This window comes from Salvelinus namaycush, chromosome 5 (genome assembly GCF_016432855.1).
Source record: "Salvelinus namaycush isolate Seneca chromosome 5, SaNama_1.0, whole genome shotgun sequence".
NCBI lineage: Eukaryota > Metazoa > Chordata > Actinopteri > Salmoniformes > Salmonidae > Salvelinus > Salvelinus namaycush.
This window is the reverse complement of record NC_052311.1, coordinates 66,131,717-66,156,904: the sequence shown is the minus strand read 5'-3', so window position 1 is coordinate 66,156,904 and position 25,188 is coordinate 66,131,717. Positions and strand designations below refer to the sequence as shown.

Here is a 25,188-nt window from a genome sequence, read left to right as displayed (position 1 = left end):
CGCGGTGGGGTGAACGGATGATCTTCACATGTGCATTTCCCACTGTAAAGCATGGAGGAGGAGATGTGATGGTGTGGGGGTGCTTTGCTGGTGACACTGTCTATGATTTATTTAGAACTCAAGGCACACTTAACCAGCATGGCTACCACAGCATTCTGCAGCGATTGCCATCCCATCTGGTTTTGGCTTAGTGGGACTATCATTTGTTTTTCAACAGGACAATGACCCAACACACCTCCAGGCTGTGTAAGGGCTATTTGACCAAGAAGGAGAGTGATGGAGTGCTGCATCAGATGACCTGACCTCCACAATCCTCAACCAAATTGAGATGGTTTGGAATGAGTCGGACTGCAGAGTGAAGGAAAGGCAGCCAACAAGTGCTCCGCATATGTGGGAACTCCTTCAAGACTGTTGGAAAGCATTCCAGGTGAAGCTGGTTGAGAGAATGTCAAAGCTGTCATCAACCCAAAGGTTGTCATTTGAAGAATCTCAAATATAAAATATATTTCGATTTTTTTGGGGTTCCTACATGATTCCATGTGTTATTTCATAGTTTTGATTTCTTCACTATTATTCTACAATGTAGAAAATAGAAAAAATAAAGAAAAACCCTTGAATGAGTAAGTGTTCTAAAACTTTATACCGGTAGTGTATATACAAATAGACTGTTCCTATTTGTGGAATGTTCTGTCAAGTCCACGTCCCTTATTCAATTCTAGTTCCACTGTTACCCCACCCAACACTCACTTGTTTCCAAATGCTCGCCTCCAGAACTCTCCGGCCTCTGTCTTAGTCAGCCTGTAGGTGTGGCCTTCAAAGCGCCCCTCGGGAAACATGGCCCTCAGCTCCCAGAGCATGTGACTGAAGAGCAGGGACAGCTTGGTCAAGTTTCTCCTGTGAATAACAGAAAATAACATGAAGCTATTCTGAGCTTTTTACAATGTATCAACTAGGGTGATAAGGGTAGGCATTCTGGTCCATAGCTTCAAACGCAACAGTGGCAGCTAGAATGAAAGTAAACTTTAGATCTCAAAGATATAATGGGTATTGTACCCTCTAACAAGCAATAATATATCCCTCTCTTTCTCTTTCTCTCTCTCTCAATTCAATTCAATTTATGGGGCTTTATTGGCATAGGAAACATATGTTTACATTGCCAAAGCAAGTGAAATAGATCATAAACAGATAATAAAAATGAACAGTAAACATTATTCACAAAAGTTCCAAAAGGATAAAGACATTTAAAATGTTATATTATGTCTATATACAGTATTGTAATGATGTGCAAATAGTTAAAGTACAAAAGGGAAAATAAATATACATAAATATAGGTTTTATTTACAATGGTGTTTGTTCTTCACTGGTTGCCCTTTTCTTGTAGCAACAGGTCACATATCTTGTTGCTGTGATGGCACACTGTGGTATTTCACCCAATAGATATGGGAGTTTTTATCAAAATTGGATTTGCTTTCGATTTCTTCGCGGGTCTGTGTAATTTTAGGGGAATATGTTTCTCTAATATGTCATACATTGGGCAGGAGGTTAGGAAGTGCAGCTCAGTTTCCACCTCCTTTTGTGGGCAGTGTGCACATAGACTGTCTTCTCTTGAGAGCCAGGTCTGCAGTCGGTGGCCTTTCTCAATAGCAAGGTTATGCTCACTGAGTCTACATTGTCAAAGATTTCCTTAATTCTGGGTCAGTCACAGTGGTCAGATATTCTGCCACGGTGTACTCTCTGTTTAGGGCCAAAAAGCAATATAGTTCACTTAGTTTTTTTGTAAATTCTTTCCAATGTGTCAAGTAATTCTCTTTTTGTTTTCTCATGATTTGGTTGAGTCTAATTGTGTTGCTGTCCTTGGGCTCTGTGGCATCTGTTTGTGTTTGTGAACAGAGCCTGCTTAGGGGGCTCTTCTCCAGGTTCATTTCTCTGTAGGTGATGGCTTTGTTATGGAAGGTTTGGGAATCACTTCCTTTAGGTGGTTGTAGAATTGAACGTCTCTTTTCTGGATTTTGATCATTAGCGGGTATCGGCCTAATTCTGCTCTGCATTAATTATTTGGTGTTTTACGTTGTACACTGAGGATATTTTTGCTGAACTCCGCATGCAGAGTCTCAATTTGGTGTTTGTCCCATTTTGTGAATTCTTGGAGGGTGAGCGGACCCCAGACCTCACAAACATAAAGGGCAATGGGTTCTATAACCGATTCAAGTATTTTTAGCCAGATCCTAATTGGTATGTCAAATTTTATGTTCCCTTTGATGGCATAGAATGCCCTTCTTGACTCATCTCTCAGATCGTTCACAGCTTTGTGGAAGTTACCTGTGGCGCTGATGTTTAGGCCGAGGTATGTATAGTTTTTTGTGTGCTGTAGGGCAACGGTGTCCAGATGGAATTTGTATTTGTGGTCCTGACAACTGGATCTTTTTTAGAACACCATTACTTTTGTCTTACTGAGATTTACTGTCAGGGCCCAGGTCTGACAGAATCTGTGCAGAAGATCTAGATGCTGCTGTAGTCCCTCCTTGGTTGGGGACAGAAGCACCAGATCATCAGCAAACAGTAGACATTTGACTTCAGATTCTAGTAGGGTGAGGCCGGTGGCTGCAGACTGTTCTTGTGCCCTCGCCAATTCGTTGATATATATATATTGAAGAGGGTGGGACTTAAGATGTAACCCTGTCTCACCCCCCGACCCTGTGGAAAGAAATGTGTGTTTTTTTGCCAATTTTAACTGCACACTTGTTGTTTGTGGATATGGATTTTATAATGTTGTATATTTTCCCCCAACACCACTTTCAATCAATTTGTATAGCAGACCCTCATGCCAAATTGAGTTTAAATCTATTTTTAAATTAACAAAACATGAGAAGACTTCGCCATTGTTTTGGTTTGTTTGTTTGTTTGTCAATTAGGGTGTGCAGGGTGAATACGTGGTCTGTCGTACGGTAATTTGGTAAATAGCCAATTTGACATTTGCTCAGTATATTGTTTTTGCTGGGGAAATATACGAGTCTGCTGTTAATGATAATGCAGGGGATTTTCCCAAGGTTGCTGTTGACGCATATCCCCCGGTAGTTATTGGGGTCAAATTTGTCTCCATTTTTGTGGATTGGGGTGATCAGTCCTTGGTTCCAAATATTGAGGAAGATGCCAGAGCTGAGGATGATGTTAAAGATTAAAGTTTAAGTATAGCCAATTGGAATTTGTGGTCTGTATATGTTATCATTTAGGATACCATAAACCCCACAGGCCTTTTCGGATTGGAGGGTTTGTATTTTGTCCTGCAGTTCATTCAATGTAATTGGAGTCCAGTGGGTTCTGGTAGTCTTTAATAGTTGATTCTAAGATTTGTATTTGATCATGTATATATTTTTGCAGTTTGTTCTTTGTTATAGAGCCAAAAAGATTGGAGAAGTGGTTTATCCATACATCTCCATTTTGGATAGATAACTAGTCGTATTGTTGTTTGTTTAGTTTTTCAATTTTCCCAGAAGTGTTTAGATTCTATGGATTCTTCAATTACATTGAGCTGATGTCTGTCTGTCTGTCTGTCTGTCTGTCTGTCTGTCTGTCTGTCTGTCTGTCTGTCTGTCTGTCTGTCTGTCTGTCTGTCTGTCTGTCTGTCTGTCTGTCTGTCTGTCTGTCTGTCTGTCTGTCTGTCTGTCTGTCTGTCTGTCTGTCTGTCTGTCTGTCTGTCTGTCTGTCTGTCTGTCTGTCTGTCTGTCTGTCTGTCTGTCTGTCTGTCTGTCTGTCTGTCTGTCACTCACTCACTCACTCACTCACTCACTCACTCACTCACTCACTCACTCACTCACTCACTCACTCACTCACTCACTCACTCACTCACTCACTCACTCACTCACTCACTCACTCACTCACTCACTCACTCAAACACACACAGGTACATTCGTGCGTGTACAAACAGGATGTCACAGTCTTGCTCTTCCTGTTCTTGTTGTGCCGCAGAAACAGAATTTTCCGTTAGCAACTTGACCAACCAACAAGACACTCAAAAGTTACTGAGTGGTTCTTCCCTTGAGTGTGTGTCTATTATCAGCCTGCCAGGGACAGTAACGATCCGGCCATAAACCTCTTACTGTGTGTTCCAATCACTGTCTCAACCATTCTCTCATCTCTCTGGCTGTATGGGCAGTTGAGAGCAGGACTGAAGTTTCCATCCTAAACTAACCTGGTTGACCATGTTCATTTCTTACTTTCCACCACACTCATTCACTGCATCCTGTCTACAGTTGAGCTCAATGGTGTGTGTAAAGCATAGCAACTTCTTATTGGAAAGAAAGAGCTCACATGGCATTGATACTGTACCTACAGTACGTGTGACAGTACTATATGCCTGCCTCTATCTGCAGACCAACAAGGCGACAGTGCATGTGGCACAGTTACCGGTTTTTGCAATAGACTGTTATCACTAATGTAATATACAATATCTACCTGATAGCTGTTACTTATTGTTGCAACAACCATGGTTAATTGCAATTGCACCTGCAGGGACTTGCCACTCCTTGTCAAAGCCAAAGCAACACTACATTGACTCAATGGCAATTTCCCTGCCATTGAATTTAGCTTTATAGCAAACTACGGCATTTTACCCAGGCGTGGGCGGTGTGTAAAAACGTATAAGAACAGAGAAACATCTATATTTGTTTGTGTGTTGCTTTCCATGAACAGAGAAGGCTTTGAAGGAGAGTGTGGGCGAGTAGGAGGTTTGAATGGTTATTTCATTGTATGTGGGTGTTATTAATATATACTAACAATAATCTGCCTCAGTTGTTTATTTAATAAACTTTTGTTATGACATGGCATAATGCAAATTAATGTTATTTCATGATACACACATTCTGTATATTCAGAGAGCAAAATATGGACGACAAGGAGCAAAGGGAATAACAGTTATGTTAAGACTTGCCAGTCCTGCTGTACTGCATTGCACTGAACATGCATCCTTAGCCAAGCCCTGTTCTTCTTACCATTAGTGAGATTCAGCATTTTGGAAAAATTACACATAGCTCATAGCTTTTTCTTGATTTCACAGATAATACAGACTTTTTTGTATTATTGTAATAATATTATGTGTTTAGCGTTAGTCTGGAAATTTACATACACTTAGGTTGGAGTCATTAAAACTCGTTTTTCAACCACTCCACAAATTTCTTGTTAACAAACTATAATGTTGGTAAGTCGGTTAGAACATCTACTTTGTGCATGACACAAGTAATTTTTCCAACAATTGTTTACAGACAGATTATTTAAATTATAATTCACTATCACAATTCCAGTGGGTCAGAAGGTTACATACACTAAGTTGACTGTGCCTTTAAACAGCTTGGAAAATTCCAGAAAATGATGTCATGGCTTTAGAAGCTTCTGATAGGCTTATTGACATCATTTGAGTCAATTGGAGGTGTACTTGTGGATGTATTTCAAGGCCTACCTTCAAACTCAGTGCCTCTTGGCTTGACATCATGGGAAAATAAAAAGAAATCAGCCAAGACCTCAGAAGAGAAATTGTAGACCTCCACAAGTCTGGTTCATCCTTGGGAGCAATTTCCAAACGCCTGAAGGTACCACGTTCATCTGTACAAACAATAGTACGCAAGTATAAACACCATGGGACGACACAGCCGTCATACCGCTCAGGAAGGACACGCATTCTGTCTCCTAGAGATGAACGTACTTTGGTGCGAAAAGTGCAAATCAATCCCAGAACAACAGCAAAGGACCTTGTAAAGATGCTGGAGGAAATAGGTACAAAAGTATCTATATCCACAGTAAAACGAGTCATATATCGACATAACCTGAAAGGCCGCTCAGCACTGCTTCAAAACCGCCATAAAAAATCCAGACTACGGTTTGCAACTGCACATGGGGACAAAGTTTGTACTTTTTGGAGAAATATCCTCTGGTCTGATGAAACAAAAATAGAACTGTTTGGCCATAATGACCATCGTTATGTTTGGAGGAAAAAGGTGGAGGCTTGCAAGCCGAAGAACACCATCCCAACCATGAAGCACGGGGGTGGCAGCATCATGTTGTGGGGGTGCTTTGCTGCAGGAGGGACTGGTGCACTTCACAAAATAGATGGCACCATGAGCATGGAAAATTATGTGGATATATTGAAGCAACATCTCAAGACATCAGTCAGGAAGTTAAAGCTTGGTCACAAATGGGTCTTCCAAATGGACAAGGACCCCAAGCATACTTCCAAAGTTGTGGCAAAATGGCTTAAGGACAACAAAGTCAAGGTATTGGAGTGGCCATCACAAAGCTCTGACCTCAATCCTACAGAAAATTTGTGGGCAGAACTGAAAAAGTGTGTGCGAGCAAGGAGGCCTACAAACCTGACTCAGTTACACCAGCTCTGTCAGGAGAAATGGGCCAACATTCACCCAACTTATTGTGGGAAGCTTGTGGAAGGCTACCCAAAACATTTGACCCAAGTTAAACAATTTGAAGGCAATGCTACCAAATACTAATTGAGTGTATGTAAACTTCTGACCCACTGGGAATGTGATGAAAGGAAAAAAAGCTTAAATAAATCATTCTTTCTACTATTATTCTGACATTTCACCTTCTTAAATTAAAGTGCTGATCCTAACTGACCTAAAACAGGGAATTTCTACTTGGACTAAATGTCAGGAATTGTGAAAAACTGAGTTTAAATGTATTTAGCTAAGGTATACGTAAACTTCTGACTTCAACTGTATAATTGAGAAATATTTGTTTAATTTTGTACTTTGAGTAATTAACAAATGTAAGAAACAATATTAAAACATTTCCAAATTTATAAAGAAGATACAATATTTACATCATTTTGTTCATGATTGTCTTTAAAACACCACCCTGAAATGTCTCAGAGAACCACACTGCCTTTCTCCATGGCCCGTATATCCCAGAGAGTTGTTGCGATCACCCAGTTTCACCCAGTTACTATTAGCATGATAAAGCCTCAGGTCCACTCCATTGTCTCTCTGAGACATTAGTAGTCTCAACGGAACAGAGGTTTGGTTCCAAACACTGAGTCACTCAGATACATTTCTTCCCAAAACACCCGCCTTAAAAACTGCACAACTACTGCACAACTACTAAATAACTAAATGTAGCTGCAGTAGCGTGAACCTAAATGCCATATTGATTCTGTGTTTATGTTTTAAGACAGCCGACTTGAGGGAACTGGGAATGTTGATTTTTGTCTCGCTGGTACTATAACTGGATAATAATGGGTGCTCAGTTCTATTTGTGTCATTGTGGTTCTGCTCTGTCTCTGGCTGTGCTCCAAAATTCACTTACTGTACATATCAAGTCTAATGCCAACCAAGGCCTTTATGAATTTGCCAATCTAATACCATGCATTTTAATTTTCCTAGTTGGCTTTAGTTACTTGAGAATTGATTTGAATATTGGCCATTGAGAATATTGGCGGAAAGTCTGTGTCATGGTGCTGGTGGAGTCAGATATCTCGGACACGTGCACTGCCCTTGACCCCACAGCTGATTTATTTGTCTTAGTAAAGGTCAGCCCTTTTTCGGGTGAAAGGGTCAACATATTAAAATGTACTCTAAATCAATGGTATCCTCAGGGTTCAATTTCTGGTATGGTATAATAGTCTTGTAGCCTACAGATGCATGTTTTTTGAGTGGTAATTGTTTCACTTTCATGGATATAAAAAGTATTCATGTTTATTCATGCTAGATTAAAAGTGAAAGAGGAGAGCAAAAACCATGTCAACAATGTGCAGTGTTGGGGAGTAGTGAACTCCATGTAGCTCAATTAGTAATTCAACTACATTTAGCAGTAGCTTGGTGGTAGTTGAGCTCAATTCAAATATTGGTAGTGTTTTTAGTAGTGAATTACTTTGTTGTAATGTTGTGATGTAGCTAACTATTGGGACTAGACACTTTTTATTTGGAAAAGGAAAATAATATAAAGGTGTAGTAGACAATCATTTCCTTCCTTTTCGGCATCAGACCTGCCTAGTTCTCACTTGAAACATAGTTTTGTGTTTAATAGGCTTAATTACACATTCTGTTAACATATCACCCCAAAGTGATCTGTTCTTGCAATTTGTAGTCTATGACATTTAAGAATTAGATATTGGGGGACAAAATGGCGCCGTAGAGAGAACACTGTGTTTCAGCGAGCTCCCGTGGCATTCGTAAATTTATATTCTTTCATTAATCTCCTAGCTTGAAAAAGTGGTAGAATTGGCTAAATAAGTTATCCTGCAATGAGTCTTGACGGTTATTTCTCCAAAATCTCCGACAACATGCCCAGCAGAGCTACTAAGAACTCGACCAAAACCACCATCCCTGTAGATGTGCAGGAGGAGCTAGCTTCCGTTAGCGAAGCTGACGCCGTTGCGGATCCAGGCACAATGGACCTGGTGATTCAAAAGATGACGGACAACATTACTAAAGTGATCGATGTTAAGATAAGAACGGTCTTGGAAGCAATAGCAGGCCATTCAGCTGAATTACAGAGGGTGGTCAAACGTGTCGATGAGGCGGAAGGAAGAATTGCTACAGTGGAAGCTTCAACTACAGCTATGGACACTAAGATGAAAGCACTTGAGAAACAGGTGCGCGAAATGGCGGAGCACATTGACGACTTGGATAATCGAGGACGCAGATGCAATATTCGTGTTGTGGGACTCCCGGAAAATTCTGAAGGGACACGTTCAGTAAAATTTTTTGAGGAATGGATCCCTGACTACTTACAAATGGACACTAAGGCTGGTCGTGTGAAGCTGGACAGAGCCCATCGCTCTCAAGCACCGATACCCGGTCCCAACCAGCGCCCACGGCCAGTGGTTATAAAGTTCCACAACTTCACCGACAAGCAGCGCGTTATGGATGCGGCTAGAAACATCGGCTCTGACGGTAGTCAACGTAAAGGTCCAAAGGTCTCATTCTTCAATGATTACTCCACAGCGGTTGTACGAAGACGCAAAGGGTTTGATGAGGCGAAGGCTCGACTCAGGAGAATGAAGATGGACTACGCACTGTTGTACCCGGCCACATTGAAGATTATGGTCAACGGATCGCCTAAGAAACTCTCCACACCTGAAGAGGCTGCGGCGTTTATTGACTCTCTCGGGTAAATAACTTTAAGCTGCGCCGCCGCAGCATTGGATAACTTTATTATCTTATTTGAATCTGATCATGAAACAGTGGTGTGAGTTCTCACATGCTCCGGTTCAGTAATATTCGTATTTTTATTATTTTTCTTGCTAAAGTAACTGCCGCTATAGCTCAGGCTGAGATATGGGTGAATCTATATTGGTGCCCAGGCTTGGTTTTAGGTGGAAGAGCCTCAATCTTAATATATTGATTTTCCTTTTCATATGTATAAAGGACGAGGCTATTGAGTGGCAATGCAGACTTAAGAGTCTACAGTGGAAAGTTGAAATCCCCTGCATGTTAGCTAGTGGGAAAACCCCCTTTTGGATCTTTACATGTTTAAGTTTTGGGTTTAGTATAGTTAGAGTTCAGGGTTCATATCGTTTGTTTATGCTCGGTGAGATAGAAGAGAGTTCAACACATGGAAAAAGGTACCACCCCATTTTTACGGTGGGATTCAGTCTGAATATGAAACGGTCAAAGTGCAATGGCAGGTAATACACTGCGTGTATGTACATGGAACATTAGAGGGAGCCATAATCCCATTAAAAGGAAGAAGGTACTGCCGTTTTTGAAAAAAGAAAATATTGATATTGCCCTGTTGCAAGAAACTCATTTGGATGATAAGGAGCATCTGAAATTACAACAAGGGGGGTTTGGTCAAGTGTTTTTCTCATCATTTACATCCAGAAGTAGAGGTGTAGCAATTCTTGTGAAAAAGAACTTACCACTTAAGGTCTTGAATTGTGTGAAAGATCAATTTGGTCGCTTTGTTATAATTAATGGTACTTTACAAGGGCAGAGCATCTCCATAATGAATATTTACTTCCCCCCTGCCCACCCCCCTGATTTCCTCACTAAGGCATTTCTAGACTTTTCAGAATTAAACTCAGACACTGCAGTGGTTGGAGGAGATTTTAATTGTTTGTTGAACCCCCTTATTGATAAGTTTCCCAGCGGTATAGCTTTACTCTCTCCTCGAGCTAAGTCACTTAAAGCTATTTGTGATGATCTGGGGTATGCTGATGTTTGGAGAACTTTTCACCCCTCCAACAGAGAGTTCACTTTTTTCTCTGCACCTCATGGATGTCAGACTAGAATAGATTACTTTTTTATGCCCAGGACGTCTTTGCAGTCTGTTTTATCCGCTAGGATAGGAAGCATAGTCATATCTGATCATGCGGAGGTGATCCTGGACATAAAACTCAACGGGGCATTCAATCTGTCAAGACATTGGAGGTTGAATACAACCATCCTTAAAGACCATACGTTCACATCATATTTTATTACAGAGTTTAAAACATTTTTCTCTATTAACTCTCAATCAACAGATAATCCCTCGCTCCTTTGGGAAACTTGTAAAGCGTACGCCAGGGGTCTGATTATGTCATACACAGCCACTAAGAGGCGGAAAAAGCGTGAAAAGCAAAAAAGGTTAGAGGGTGAATTAGGAACTAAAGAGAAGGACTACATTAAAACTCCCACTCCTGCCCTATTAAAGGAAATATCAGTTCTTAGATCAACGTTGGACTCTCTCCTAACACAGGACGCTGAAAAGAAAATGGGATTTGTCAGGCAAAAGCTATATGAACATGGCGATAAGCCAGGAAAGTACTTGGCGTACCTAGCTAAAAAGAGAGCTGACTCACAGTCAATTGCTACTATTACTGATTCGGATGGCAATCATTTATATGAAAATAAATTGATAAATGACTCATTTAAGAAATTTTATGCAAATCTTTATGCCACAGAACTGCCAAATGACGCACCCAAATTAATGGAAAATTTCTTTTCTAAGATTGAGCTCCCTACTATCTCCGAAGAACAGAGGTCTCTCCTTAATGCCCCTATTACCAAGGAAGAGATAATGTTCGCAATTAAGAATCTGCAAAACGGTAAGGCCCCAGGACCAGACGGGTTTGGTAGTGAATTCTATAAAGAGTTTCATGGCCTGATCCTTGAGCCATTGCGTGATATGTTTAACCACTCATTTTTAAATGACCAGCTCCCTCAAACGCTGAGGGAAGCCAACATATCACTTATTCTCAAAAAGGGAAAATGTCCAGAGTCTTGTTCCTCGTACAGACCAATTTCCCTTCTGAATGTGGATAGAAAATTACTTTCTAAAATTCTAGCCACAAGATTAGAGGACTCACTGCCACTAATTGTGAAAGGAGACCAAACTGGCTTCATTAAGGGCCGTAAGTCGTGCAACAATGTCAGGCGGCTTCTTAATGTAATTCAAGCCTACCAACAAAGTGCTAGGGATGGTCTTGTGCTCTCCCTAGATGCTGAGAAAGCATTTGATCGTGTGGAGTGGTCTTACCTACTCTTTGCTCTAAATAAATTTGGTCTAGGGGACAACTTTATAAAATGGGTGAAAGTTTTATATGATGATCCTCAGGCTGCTGTCCTTACTAATGGGCTAAGGTCAAATAGCTTCTCTATATACAGAGGTACCAGACAGGGCTGCCCTTTGTCCCCCCTCCTATTTGCACTTGCTATGGAACCACTGGCCGAGGCCATCAGGGTAACGCCTGCTATACAGGGGCTGCTCATTGTTGACGTTCACCATAAAATAAGCTTGTATGCTGATGATGTCCTGATATTCATCTCTAATCCCGAGACCTCAACTACATCTCTTATTAATATTATTCAATTATTCAGCGAATTCTCAGGCTACAAGATTAACTTAACTAAATCAGAGGCTATGCCACTTGGTAGCCTTCACTCTGTACCTAATACCTCTCCCCCCTTCCCTTTTAAATGGTCTCCCTCAGGCTTTACGTATCTGGGTATATTTGTAACTCCTAAATTCCAGCAAATGTACAAAGCCAATTTTGTTCCCTTGTTTGATACAATAAGACAGGATCTGGAGCGCTGGAACTCTCTCCCGATTTCTTGGTTGGGTAGAATATCCCTCTTGAAAATGAACATTTTACCTAGACTACTTTACCCAATCCAAATGATCCCAGTATTACTCTCCAATAAGGTAATAAAGGATGTAAATGGATGGCTAAGTTCCTTCATATGGAGTAAACGCAAGCCAAGGCTTAAGATGGCAATATTGCAGCTGCCAAGTTCTATGGGGGGCTTGGATCTGCCCAATATCAGGCTCTATCAGTGGTGTGCCCACCTATGTTATATTTCTGATTGGATCACAAACGATGACTCCTCTATTTGGTTGGACATTGAGACTTCTCTTTCAAAATACCCCTTACAGGATCTTTTATTTTTCAGAAGTTTCAAGTCTGTAGAAGATCACTGCAATAATCCTATTACACTTAACACACTCAAGGTTTGGAGGTCAGTTCAGCGCTTCCTGGGAAGGTCCAAGCTAACCTCTGCTCTTACCCCAATTCTTAACAACCCAGATTTTGGTCCAGGAGGGCTGGATGCTGGTTTTAACTTTTGGCTTAATAAGGGCATACACAGACTAAATGACTTATTTGCTGATAAGATTCTATTGTCATTTGAGCAGATGGTGGAGAAATATCGACTCCCAAAGCAGGACTTTTTCCGTTTCCTACAAGTAAGACATTATATTGTGAAGAGCACCACCTTAATTGGTAACCCTGATATGTCTGTCATTGAGAGAATGCTTTTTTTTCCACAAAGGAAAATGTCTGTAAGTCTGTTTTATGATGCTTTAAGGTCCTTTCCTGCTGTCGACACACAGAGGGTGAAACAAGTGTGGGAGAAAGAATTGTCTGTGACTATTGACGAAGAGATGTGGGAGGACATTTGGAGATATGCAAAAACAATATCTATATGTAATAGTACTAGAGCAATCCAATTAAGAATAATACACAGATTGCATATATCCCCAAATCGCAGACATGCCTTTAGCCCCTCTTCCTCTTCTCCTCAGTGTCTTAAATGCAAAACTGATACAGGCACCCTAACACATTGTTTATGGTCATGTACCAAAATACAAAGATACTGGTCTGGTGTTCTGCAAGAAATTGAAAAGATCCTAGGGGTTGATCTAGAATTGGACCCAGTTTCTTTACTGTTAGGTCTCCCTAGTAGGCATGTTACTTCTGTGAGTAAGAGGAGGCTTTACAACATCCTTACCTTTGCTGCAAGGAAAAACATCCTTTTACGGTGGATTAGTGATAAGGTTCCTTCTATTAAAGATTGGCATAAGATACTTTTTGAATGGGTGCCTCTGGAATATCTGACATGTACATTGCATTCTAAAACAGATCAGTTCTACAAAGTGTGGGAACCCTACCTAAATTACCTAGAACCTGAGGTATCAGCTATTATGCTGCAAGGATTCTCTTAGAATGGTGGTGATCTATGTATTCAGAATTACACTGTATGTTCCATGTGTGGAACCTAACTTCTTAGTTTAAACCGAGTTTTTTTGTTTAATTTTTGTTTGTAAGTTTGTTTAAAATGTATGTATTGAGAGACGCAATGATGGGGATAGGGGGAGAGAGGCGGGGAGAGGAAAATGGTGTGCGTATGTGTGTGTATGTGTATGTATATGTGTATATGTATGCGCAGGTACAGTGGGGCAAAAAAGTATTTAGTCAGCCACCAATTGTGCAAGTTCTCCCACTTAAAAAGATGAGAGAGGCCTGTAATTTTCATCACAGGTACACTTCAACTATGACAGACAAAATGAGAAAAAAAATCCAGAAAATCACATTGTAGGATTTTTAATGAATTTATTTGCAAATTATGGTGGAAAATAAGTATTTGGTCAATAACAAAAGTTTATCTCAATACTTTGTTATATACCCTTTGTTGGCAATGACAGAGGTCAAACGTTTTCTGTAAGTCTTCACAAGGTTTTCACACACTGTTGCTGGTATTTTGGCCCATTCCTCCATGCAGATCTCCTCTAGAGCAGTGATGTTTTGGGGCTGTTGCTGGGCAACACGGACTTTCAACTCCCTCCAAAGATTTTCTATGGGGTTGAGATCTGGAGACTGGCTAGGCCACTCCAGGACCTTGAAATGCTTCTTACGAAGCCACTCCTTCGTTGCCCGGGCGGTGTGTTTGGGATCATTGTCATGCTGAAAGACCCAGCCACGTTTCATCTTCAATGCCCTTGCTGATGGAAGGAGGTTTTCACTCAAAATCTCATGATACATGGCCCCATTCATTCTTTCCTTTACACGGATCAGTCGTCCTGGTCCCTTTGCAGAAAAACAGCCCCAAAGCATGATGTTTCCACCCCCATGCTTCACAGTAGGTATGGTGTTCTTTGTTCTCCAAACACGACGAGTTGAGTTTTTACCAAAAAGTTCTATTTTGGTTTCATCTGACCATATGACATTCTCCCAATCTTCTTCTGGATCATCCAAATGCTCTCTAGCAAACTTCAGACGGGCCTGGACATGTACTGGCTTAAGCAGGGGGACACGTCTGGCACTGCAGGATTTGAGTCCCTGGCGGCGTAGTGTGTTACTGATGGTAGGCTTTGTTACTTTGGTCCCAGCTCTCTGCAGGTCATTCACTAGGTCCCCCCCGTGTGGTTCTGGGATTTTTGCTCACTGTTCTTGTGATCATTTTGACCCCACGGGGTGAGATCTTGCGTGGAGCCCCAGATCGAGGGAGATTATCAGTGGTCTTGTATGTCTTCCATTTCCTAATAATTGCTCCCACAGTTGATTTCTTCAAACCAAGCTGCTTACCTATTGCAGATTCAGTCTTCCCAGCCTGGTGCAGGTCTACAATTTTGTTTCTGGTGTCCTTTGACAGCTCTTTGGTCTTGGCCATAGTGGAGTTTGGAGTGTGACTGTTTGAGGTTGTGGACAGGTGTCTTTTATACTGATAACAAGTTCAAACAGGTTCCATTAATACAGGTAACGAGTGGAGGACAGAGGAGCCTCTTAACGAAGAAGTTACAGGTCTGTGAGAGCCAGAAATCTTGCTTGTTTGTAGGTGACCAAATACTTATTTTCCACCATAATTTGCAAATAAATTCATTAAAAATCCTACAACGTGATTTTCTGGATTTTTTTTCTCATTTTGTCTGTCATATTTGAAGTGTACCTATGATGAAAATTACAGGCCTCTCTCATCTTTTTAAGTGGGAGAACTTGCACAATTGGTGGCTGACTAAATACTTTTTTGCCCCACTGTATGTGTAGGCGGGTGCTGTTTTTTTTGTTGTTGTTGTTTCTTTGCCTTGTCTCTGTTGTTGTATCTCTTTAATATGGGTGAAAATTGTGAAATTCCAATAAAAATACTGTTAAAAAAAAAAAAAAAAAAAAAGAATTAGATATTAGAATTTGGATGTAGTGAACCACACTGAGTGTACAAAACATTTAGCTCTGAACAGGTGAATCCAGGTGAAAGCTATGATCCTTTATTGATGTCACCTGTTAAATCCACTTCAATCAGTGTAGATGAAGGGGAAGAGACAGATTAAAGAAGGATTTTTAAGTCTTGAGACAATTGAGACATGGATTGTGTATGTGTGCCATTCAGCGGGTGAATGGGCAAGACAAAATATGTAAGTGCTTTTGAACGGGGTATGGTAGTAGGTGTCAGGCACACCGGTTTGAGTGTGCCAAGAACTGCAACGCTGCTGAGTTTTTCACGCTCAACAATTTCCCGTGTGTATCAAAAATGGTCCACCACCCAAAGGACACCCAGCCAACTTGTCACAACTGTGGGAAGCATTGGGGTCAATATGCGCCAGCATCCCTGTGGAACGCTTTCAACACCCTGTAGAGTCCATGCCCCAAAGAATTGAGGCTGTCTGAGGAACACCTTTATTCAATATTAGGAAAGTGTTAGGAAGGTGTTCCTAATGTTTTGTACACTGTGTCTATATTGGGAAATATTTCATAGTTTAGAATTGCTAGACAAAGTTCTCTGTACGGACTAAAAGTCCTGTTTTGTCCTGACACAGTATGAGCATCTGACATTGCCAAAAGCGCTTGGCAGGCTTTATGTAAAATTATTGTGGAGTGTGTTTAATATTTTTATTTGGGGTTACAGACTATCCTATATAGTCATTTACTTGTGATTATCACTGCCAAATCTAATAAACAATTAGAAAATGGGTTCTCAGGCTTGGCAATAGGTCTGTGCTAGATAACAAACGACCCTATCTGGTAGTCACATCGTGGCGAGCATCATGTCTCTCAGCCTGGACTGAAATCTCCCCCTGGCCCCTCATATGGCACGAACGTATACAGCCTGTCTGCTAGACTATGCACTACAGACAGGATATCACTGTAAGCTTGGGCCAGCATCCCTGTGGAACGCTTTCAACCCCTTGTAGTCCATTACCCGACGAATTGAGGCTGTTCTGAGGGCAAAAGGGGGTGCAAGTTAATATTTGGAAGGTATTCCTAATGTTTTATACATTCTGTAGTAAACTATATTCTCTTAACGGTAGCTTAAGTGTGTGTAGCTTAATTTCTTCCAGTGTAAAGTAATTGGTAGCTTGGTAAACTATATTTTTAGAGTAGCTTCCCCAACACTGACAATGCGTATGATAATTGGATTAAGCGCCAAATCCTAACTGGAGACACATGCAGGTAAATTTCTGAGCCGTTTGAGTTTTTACAAAGATATTGTTTACGACCCCATATATCAAGTTATGCTCCAGCCCTTGTTGTTCTCTCTCACCTGTAGCTGGACATCTCCTCGAACATCTTATCGCGCCCCTCTTTAAACAGCAGCACGGCCCGGTTAGTCTTATCTAGCAGGTGTCTTGCATGGATCCTCAGGTACTCCCCCTCATCGCCCCGGGGGGCCTGCACCCCAGCTGCAGGCCCCCTGTACGGCTCCCACACCTGGGTGAGCAGCGTGGCTGTCTCTGAGACCACCTCGGGGAGGTACGGGGGGCTGTTCCTCAGGCCCAGCCTGGGGTTGGTACATAGCCGATGCAGCTTCTCCAGCCTCTTCAGGGCCTTGTCCACCTGCCGCCGGTCAGAGGCACTGGGCGGCTGGGAAGTGGATTTCAGGCTCCGGTCAGATCCTAGCCCGTTCCCTGCCGTGGCCATTGTCCTGAGGAGGGATTCCTGGTTGTGGTGTGTTAGTCCGAGGGGGATCTGTTCAGTGCAGCCTGACGGTTTCTGTCTGGCAGCCCTATCTGTGACAGTTGAATGAGGGAGTGGTCTAGATGGCTGTCATGTCTGGCATGGACGGCTTAGTAAATGTTGTCATTGTATCTTTATGGTTGACAGCTTGAGTTGAAAAGAGCACACTTTATCCAATATATCTTCACCAGTGTTCCTCAGTATCCAAAGAATAATCCAATGAAATCAGGTTATCCAGATAGGGGCAGAGCGCCAGAATATACCACAGTCCAACAGGAATGGAGACAACTGCTGTGGTTTAGAAAGAATGGAGGTGAAATGTCTTGTCCAGAAAAGTGCAAACAAATAATCTCTCAAAACTGTTTACAAACAATCTTTCAAAAAATGGTGGTTTTTCAAGCCTGCATTCATAAAGTCCTCAATTCATAAATCATCAATTTCTTTGGTCAGTTCTCCAGAAGTAGCCAATATTTTTTAAACAGTCTCTTTCCCGTTCAGTTTGTAAAGAGAAAGTGTAAAGAGAAAACCCTGAAAGAGAGAGAGCAAGGGAGGGCAGAACAAGACAGACAAATAACCACTCACCCTTCCTAAACAATCTCAACCCCTCTCCTCCCCTGTTCTCTCCTCCCCTTCTTACTCAACATTTTACGCTCTTGTGCCCAGGCACTATCTCTCCCCCCATGTGGCGTAACTCTCTCTGATTTCATCTACAACATACAAATGGTGTCTCAGATATAGACCCCAGGTTCTCTTTGCAGCACAACGGAAACTTTTTTATGTCTCAGTCTGACTCTGGCTGGCCCCTCTCTCTCTCTTTGTTTTGTGTCACTTTCTCATGCTCTCTCTCTCTCTCTCTCTCACTCTCTTTGATGTTCTTCCGGGTTTGCAGCCAGACAAACAGGTTTGTAGTCTTTGTGTGTGAAGGTGGAGTGAGGCTGAGATAGGTTTGGGCTTAGAGGTAACCGATTAGTAAGAAAGGAGGGGGGAAGAGGAAACAGGGAATACCCACAAGGAGAGTGTGTCGTGTAGAGAGTAGTAACAAAGAGAGAGTAGAGAGAAGAGAAAAAGAGGGAATAGAAAGAGAGAGGGAGAGTAGTGGAAACGTATAGTGATTAGATGTCACAAAGATGAAGAGCACTGTGCTACAGGATGTATGTGAAGTCATTGCACTGCAGGTCAAGGCCCAGTGATGTTAAATGTTTAAAGCAGCCCTCAACTGCTGTCTTCCCTTTGTGAGACCGTGGGACCAAGCAGAATTGAACTGTTAGCACCATATTCTTCTCTGTTGTGACATTTGTAAAGGGAAACTATATAGAGAGAACGGTAAATGCCATCCCAATGGGATAAGGTTGGAGGTGTCTAAAAACCGCCACAGACTCATGAATGCATATTTTCTATTCATTTTTGGTTGACAGGACAAAAAACACAAATCAACAGACATTATACAAATAAACACTGTCAAGTGTTGTGGTCCATATTTTAATATTGTCTTATTTTGCACATTGTCGAGACAATTACAGTTCAAGTTGAGCTCATGAATAAGTTCAATAAGTTCACAGTCCCCAAATCCAGAACAAATTCAAGAAAGCATACAGTATTATATAGAGCCATTATTGCATGGAAGTCCGTTCCGTTCCATCTCATATTGCTCAAGTGGACAGCAAACCTGGTTTAAAAAAACAGATAAAGCAACACCTCAGGGCTTAACGCCTCTCCCCTATTTGACCTAGATAGTTTGTGTGTATGTACTGATATCTAGGCTACATGTGCCTTTTGTAAAAAATTTAAAATAAACATTTCGGTAGTACTGTCCTTGAGCTGTTGTCTATTAAAGTTCTGTATTATGTCATGTTTCATGTTTTGTGTGGAACCCAGGAAGAGTAGATGCTGCTTTTGCAAAAGCTAATGGGCATCCTAATAAAATACAAATACCAAAATATCATGAATAAGGAAATCCATTGCAGTGTGTGAGGCTTGCCATCGTAAGGGAACCATTCTCTTGGCTGCTGTTAGGTTTAGTGTAGAGTCATCATTAAGCAGTAGCACATTGGAAAGACATGGGATGTGTTAAGATAAAATGCTTGATAATGATGAAGCCAAGTCACAGTTGACCAAATGGAGAAAACCACTTGTATGCACCTTTCCTGTATGATTAGGTCTCTACTGCTGACAAGTGGCAGAGACTGGAGCTGCATTGGCCTGGTAGAATTCTTTATAACCAGGCTATACTTACAATATCCACATGATGGAGACACTAGCAACAAGTTCACAGTCCGAGGATGTGAGGCTGCTCACTGCACCAAAGAGATCTCCAAGTGTATGCTGCAATGTTTACAGAGACTCGGGGTCTTCCCTTCATCATTCTCCAGTGCCCGTCACATTCAGTTTGTTGTCAATTTACACTCAGTGGCCAGTTTATTAGGTACACCACCCCGTTCACAAAAATGGTTCACTCCTACAGACAGTGAGTCACTGTGGCTTCTATATAAAGCAGGCAGACAGGCATGGAGGCATTCAGTTACTGTTCGATTGAGCGTTAGAATTGGCAAAACGAGTGACCTAAGCAACTTTGAGCGTGGTATGATCGTCAGTACCAGGCGTGCTATTTCCAGTATCTCAGAAATGGCCGGCTTTTCACGCACAACAGTCAGCGGCAGTCCTGTAGGTAGACAGCTTGTTAATGAGAGAGGTCGAAGGAGAATGGCAAGAAATGTGCAAGCTAACAGGCGGGTCACAAACAGGCAAATAAATAACAGAGCAGTACAACAGTGGTGTGCAGAACGGAATCTCGGAACGCACATCCCATTGATCCTTGTCACAGATGGGCTATTACAGCAGACAACCACCCCGGGTTCCACTCCTATCAGCTAAAAACAAGAAGAAGCGGCTCCAGTGGGCACGTGATCAACAACATTGTACAATTGAGGAGCGGAAAAACATTGCCTGGTCCGAGTCCGGTGAATCCTGGTTCCTGTTGCATCATGCTGATGGCAGAGTCAGGATTTGGTATAAGCAGCATGAGTCCATGGCCCCATCGTGCCTGGTGTCAACGGTACAAGCTGGTGGCAGTGGTGTAATGGTATGGGGAATGTGTTCCTGGCGCACGTTAGGTCCCTTGATACAATTGAGCGACACAGCGTATCTGAACATTGTTGTTGAACATGGCTACAAAGGGGTCCAACCCGGTACTAGATGGGTGTACCTAATAAACTGGCCACTGAGTGTATATCTAATGACACTAGGCGGCCATGGCTCCCTTTTATGGCTGCATAATTAATTTAATTCACATCAAAATCGCAATACTGACATGTGCAATATCCATATAGCAAGAGATCCATATATCATGCAATATTTTGAAACACCAATAAGCCGCGTGTTTGTCGTCTCTCCACCTCTCCTCATTTCTGCTCCTCGCTGTTAGATTCACTATAAGTTTGCATGCTGTTCTGTAAGGTTTAATGCAGTCAACAGATTGTTCCAAACAAGAACAATGTTGTTTTCCACTTTGCTTCTTAATATAAATAATTATATTTCAAATGGTTCATCCAAGTGTTTTGATCTATATCGCAAGTCAAATTGCAGTCGCAATATTGTGTTTAAAAAAAAATCGCTATTCAATTTTTGGAGCATATCGTGCAGCCCTGCCTCCTTTCACTGTCTCAGGGTGTTCCATCTTGTCTGTCCATTCACCTCTACACCACCACAAAACCATCCTGACAAGGCCCTGTTCTTAACAGAATGCTGCACTTTTCTGCATTTTGACAAGCTTAGTGTAAAGACATAAAATAAGGGCAGAAGTCGCTCATACAGTCCTGAAGAGGTGGGTGCTGTATGAGTGTATGGTTGGCCAGGGTAGCTGAAACAGAATAAGATTAGGATCACTTTATTGGTCAATTGCACACAAGGTCCAACCAAAATTTGACATCTGCTTTTAACCAACCCAACCGAAAGACACACATACACACACGGGCTTTTTATGGAGAGGTAATCGGGGCTGACACACTGGGCGCCCGGGGAACTGTTATTGTGCCTAGCTCAAGGGCACAACGGCAAGTAATGGCATCTAGGATTTGAAACCCTCTGGTTTCAGCTCACTTCCCGGCAGATTTTTCCCATTGGATCCGGAATTCCAACTGGCAACCCTCCGGTTGCTGGTTCACCTCTCTAACCGCTAGGCTACCTGGCTCCAACAGTTCATGGTAATGACCATCCCACCACATCCCACACACAGGAACACAGGACACCTTGACTATCTACTGTATCCAGCAGCTGCACAACGTGTCAGCACAGATTCAGCAGGGTGTTTCAGGGACTTTAGACACAAAGCTTGATTTTCCGTTGGCGGTTCCACACTTCGATACATCTGAGGAAAGTCCCAAATTGACCCTGGTAACTAAAGAATCAGCTGGGGGCGGGCACCGACAAGGTTGGGTGAGAAGTGTGTGTGTGTATTGCGGGGAGGTGTGGTGTTTGATGGAGTGAGATGTGCAATAACAGAGAGGCCCAGATCAGAAGGCTATTTAAGATTAGGATCCCTTTATTGGTCAATTGTACACAAGGTCACACTGAAATTTGACCTCTGCTTTATCTCAACCCCTCCAAAAGACACACATACATATACAGTTTGGAGGAGGGGGATGCCACATTGTGCGCCCATGGAGGAGGAGTTGTGGGGGATTAAGTGCCTTGCTCAAGGGCACAATGCCTTGACCATCAGATTTCAAATCAAATTTTATTTGTCACATACACATGGTTAGCAGATGTTAATGCGAGTGTAGCGAAATGCTTGTGCTTCTAGTTCCGACAATGCATTAATAACCAACGAGTAATCTAACCTAACAATTCCACAACTACTACCTTATACACACAAGTGTAAAGGGATAAAGAATATGTACATAAAGATATATGAATGAGTGATGGTACAGAACGGCAAGATGCAGTAGATGGTATAGAGTACAGTATATACATATGACATGAGTAATGTAGGGTATATAAACATAAAGTGGCATAGTTTAAAGTGGCTAGTGATACATGTATTACATAAAGATGGCAAGATGCAGTAGATGATATAGAGTACAGTATATACATATACATATGAGATGAGTAATGTAGGGTATGTAAACATTATATTAAGTGGCATTGTTTAAAGTGGCTAGTGATACATTTTTACATAAATTTCCATCAATTCCCATTATTAAAGTGGCTGGAGTTGAGTCAGTATGTTGGCAGCGGCCACTAAATGTTAGTGGTGGCTGTTTAACAGTCTGATGGCCTTGAGATAGAAGCTGTTTTTCAGTCTCTCGGTCCCTGCTTTGATGCACCTGTACTGACCTCGCCTTCTGGATGATAGCGGGGTGAACAGGTAGTGGCTCGGGTGGTTGTTGTCCTTGATGATCTTTATGGCCTTCCTGTGACATCGGGTGGTGTAGGTGTCCTGGAGGGCAGGTAGTTTGCCCCCGGTGATGCGTTGTGCAGACCTCACTACCCTCTGGAGAGCCTTACGGTTGTGGGCGGAGCAGTTGCCGTACCAGGCGGTGATACAGCCCGACAGGATGCTCTCGATTGTGCATCTGTAGAAGTTTGTGAGTGCTTTTGGTGACAAGCCAAATTTCTTCAGCCTCCTGAGGTTGAAAAGGCGCTGCTGCGTCTTCTTCACAACGCTGTCTGTGTGGGTGGACCAATTCAGTTTGTCCGGGATGTGTACCCCGAGGAACTTAAAACTTACTACCCTCTCCACTACTGTCCAGTCGATGTGGATAGAGGGGTGCTCCCTCTGCTGTTTCCTGAAGTCCACAATCATCTCCTTTGTTTTGTTGACGTTGAGTGTGAGGTTATTTTCCTGACACCACACTCCGAGGGCCCTCACCTCCTCCCTGTAGGCCGGCTCGTAGTTGTTGGTAATCAAGCCTACCACTGTAGTGTCGTCCGCAAACTTGATGATTGAGTTGGAGGCGTGCATGGCCACGCAGTCGTGGGTGAACAGGGAGTACAGGAGAGGGCTCAGAACGCACCCTTGTGGGGCCCCAGTGTTGAGGATCAGCGGGGTGGAGATGTTGTTACCTACCCTCACCACCTGGGGGCGGCCCGTCAGGAAGTCCAGTACCCAGTTGCACAGGGCGGGGTCGAGACCCAGGGTCTCGAGCTTGATGACGAGTTTGTATGGTACTATGGTGTTAAATGCTGAGCTGTAGTCGATGAACAGCATTCTCACATAGGTATTCCTCTTGTCCAGATGGGTTAGGGCAGTGTGCAGTGTGGTTGCGATTGCGTCGTCTGTGGACCTATTGGAGTGGGTCTAGGGTGTCAGGTAGGGTGGAGGTGATATGGTCCTTGACTAGTCTCTCAAAGCACTTCATGATGACGGAAGTGAGTGCTACGGGGCGGTAGTCGTTTAGCTCAGTTACCTTAGCTTTCTTGGGAACAGGAACAATGGTGGCCCTCTTGAAGCATGTGGGAACAGCAGACTGGGATAAGGATTGATTGAATATGTCCGTAAACACACCAGCCAGCTGGTCTGCGCATGCTCTGAGGACGCGGCTGGGAATGCCGTCTGGGCCTGCAGCCTTGCGAGGGTTAACACGTTTAAATGTTTTACTCACCTCGGCTGCAGTGAAGGAGAGCCCGCAGGTTTTGGTAGCGGGCCGTGTCAGTGGCACTGTAAAAAGTTATTTAGTCTGTCTGGGAGCAAGACATCCTGGTCCGCGACGGAGCTGGTTTTCTTTTTGTAATCCGTGATTGACTGTAGACCCTGCCACATACCTCTTGTGTCTGAGCTGTTGAATTGCAACTCTACTTTGTCTCTATACTGGCACTTAGCTTGTTTGATTGCCTTGCGGAGGGAATAGCTACACTGTTTGTATTCGGTCATGTTTCCGGTCACCTTGCCCTGGTTAAAAGCAGTGGTTCGCGCTTTCAGTTTCACGCGAATGCTGCCATCAATCCACGGTTTCTGGTTTGGGAATGTTTTAATCGTTGCTGTGGGTATTACGTCGCCGATGCACTTTCTAATGAACTCGCTCACCGAATCAGCGTATTCGTCAATGTTGTTGTTGGACGCAATGCGGAACATATCCCAATCCACGTGATCGAAGCAGTCTTGAAGCGTGGAATCAGATTGGTTGGACCAGCGTTGAACAGACCTGAGCGCTGGAGCTTCTTGTTTTAGTTTCTGTTTGTTGGCTGGAAGCAACAAAATGGAGTCGTGGTCAGCTTTTCCGAAAGGAGGGTGGGGGAGGGCCTTATATGCGTCGCAGAAGTTAGAATAACAATGATCCAGGGTTTTACCAGCCCTGGTAGCACAATCAATATGCTGATAGAATTTAGGGAGTTTTGTTTTCAGATTAGCCTTAGCCACAGATTTCCCCCTGTCTGACCCGGGATTCGAACTGGCAAACCTCCAGGTGGCTCACCGCCCAGAAGGTTATTTTCTCCAGTCAATGCTCCATCCAGTTACTGCTACAGGATATGAGTTTATCCCCAATAGGCCTATCAACTGTGGGGAGATCCCGTTGAATTGGTAAACCTTGGGAAACTAGTGGAATGACACTGACAACACCATATGATCAACCGATTAGATCACAGGTGTCAAACTCATTCCATGGAGGGCCGAGTGTTTTCTCTCCTCTATTGTACTTGATTGATGAATCAAGGTCACTATTTAGTAAGGAACTGCCAACACCTGGTTGTCTATTGCTTAATTGAAAGTAAAAAACTGCAGACACTAAACCCTCCATGAAATGAGTTTGAAACCCCTGGATTAGATCACATGCAAACCTTTTTTTCCTCACAACTTCCTGGTGCCAAATGCGCTCTATGCAGAATTCGAGGATTGCGAAAAAAAACATTTGGCATCGTTGACATACTAGATTAATCCATAGCCTAAACCGGGGTAAAACAGGAATTCTAACATTAAATTTGTGAATTAAATCAATCATATATGCCTTAATTAACATTGAACACTTCAGTTACGTAGGCTACACTAAACCTTTAATATCTTAAAGGTGTTGGTTTAAAAAAGTAGACCGTCAGAGCGCACT

At 42.6% G+C, this 25,188-nt stretch overlaps 1 protein-coding gene across 3 annotated transcripts in view; it reads right to left on the bottom strand.

The window, feature by feature from the left end:
- The window catches only part of LOC120048766 (E3 ubiquitin-protein ligase CBL-like), a 36,512-nt gene extending 18,700 nt beyond the window's left edge, over positions 1-17,812 (bottom strand). For 2 of the 3 annotated variants that reach the window (XM_038994970.1, XM_038994971.1), the window contains exons 1-2: positions 16,740-17,812; positions 748-894 (exon numbers count right to left, since the gene is read on the bottom strand). In XM_038994970.1, coding sequence (XP_038850898.1) covers positions 748-894; positions 16,740-17,116 — 524 coding nt within the window. In that variant the 5' untranslated portion in view covers positions 17,117-17,812. The remainder of the gene's footprint in view (positions 1-747; positions 895-16,739) is intronic. The other variant, XM_038994972.1, reaches the window with a different exon arrangement.
- Positions 17,813-25,188: the final 7,376 nt, after the last annotated feature.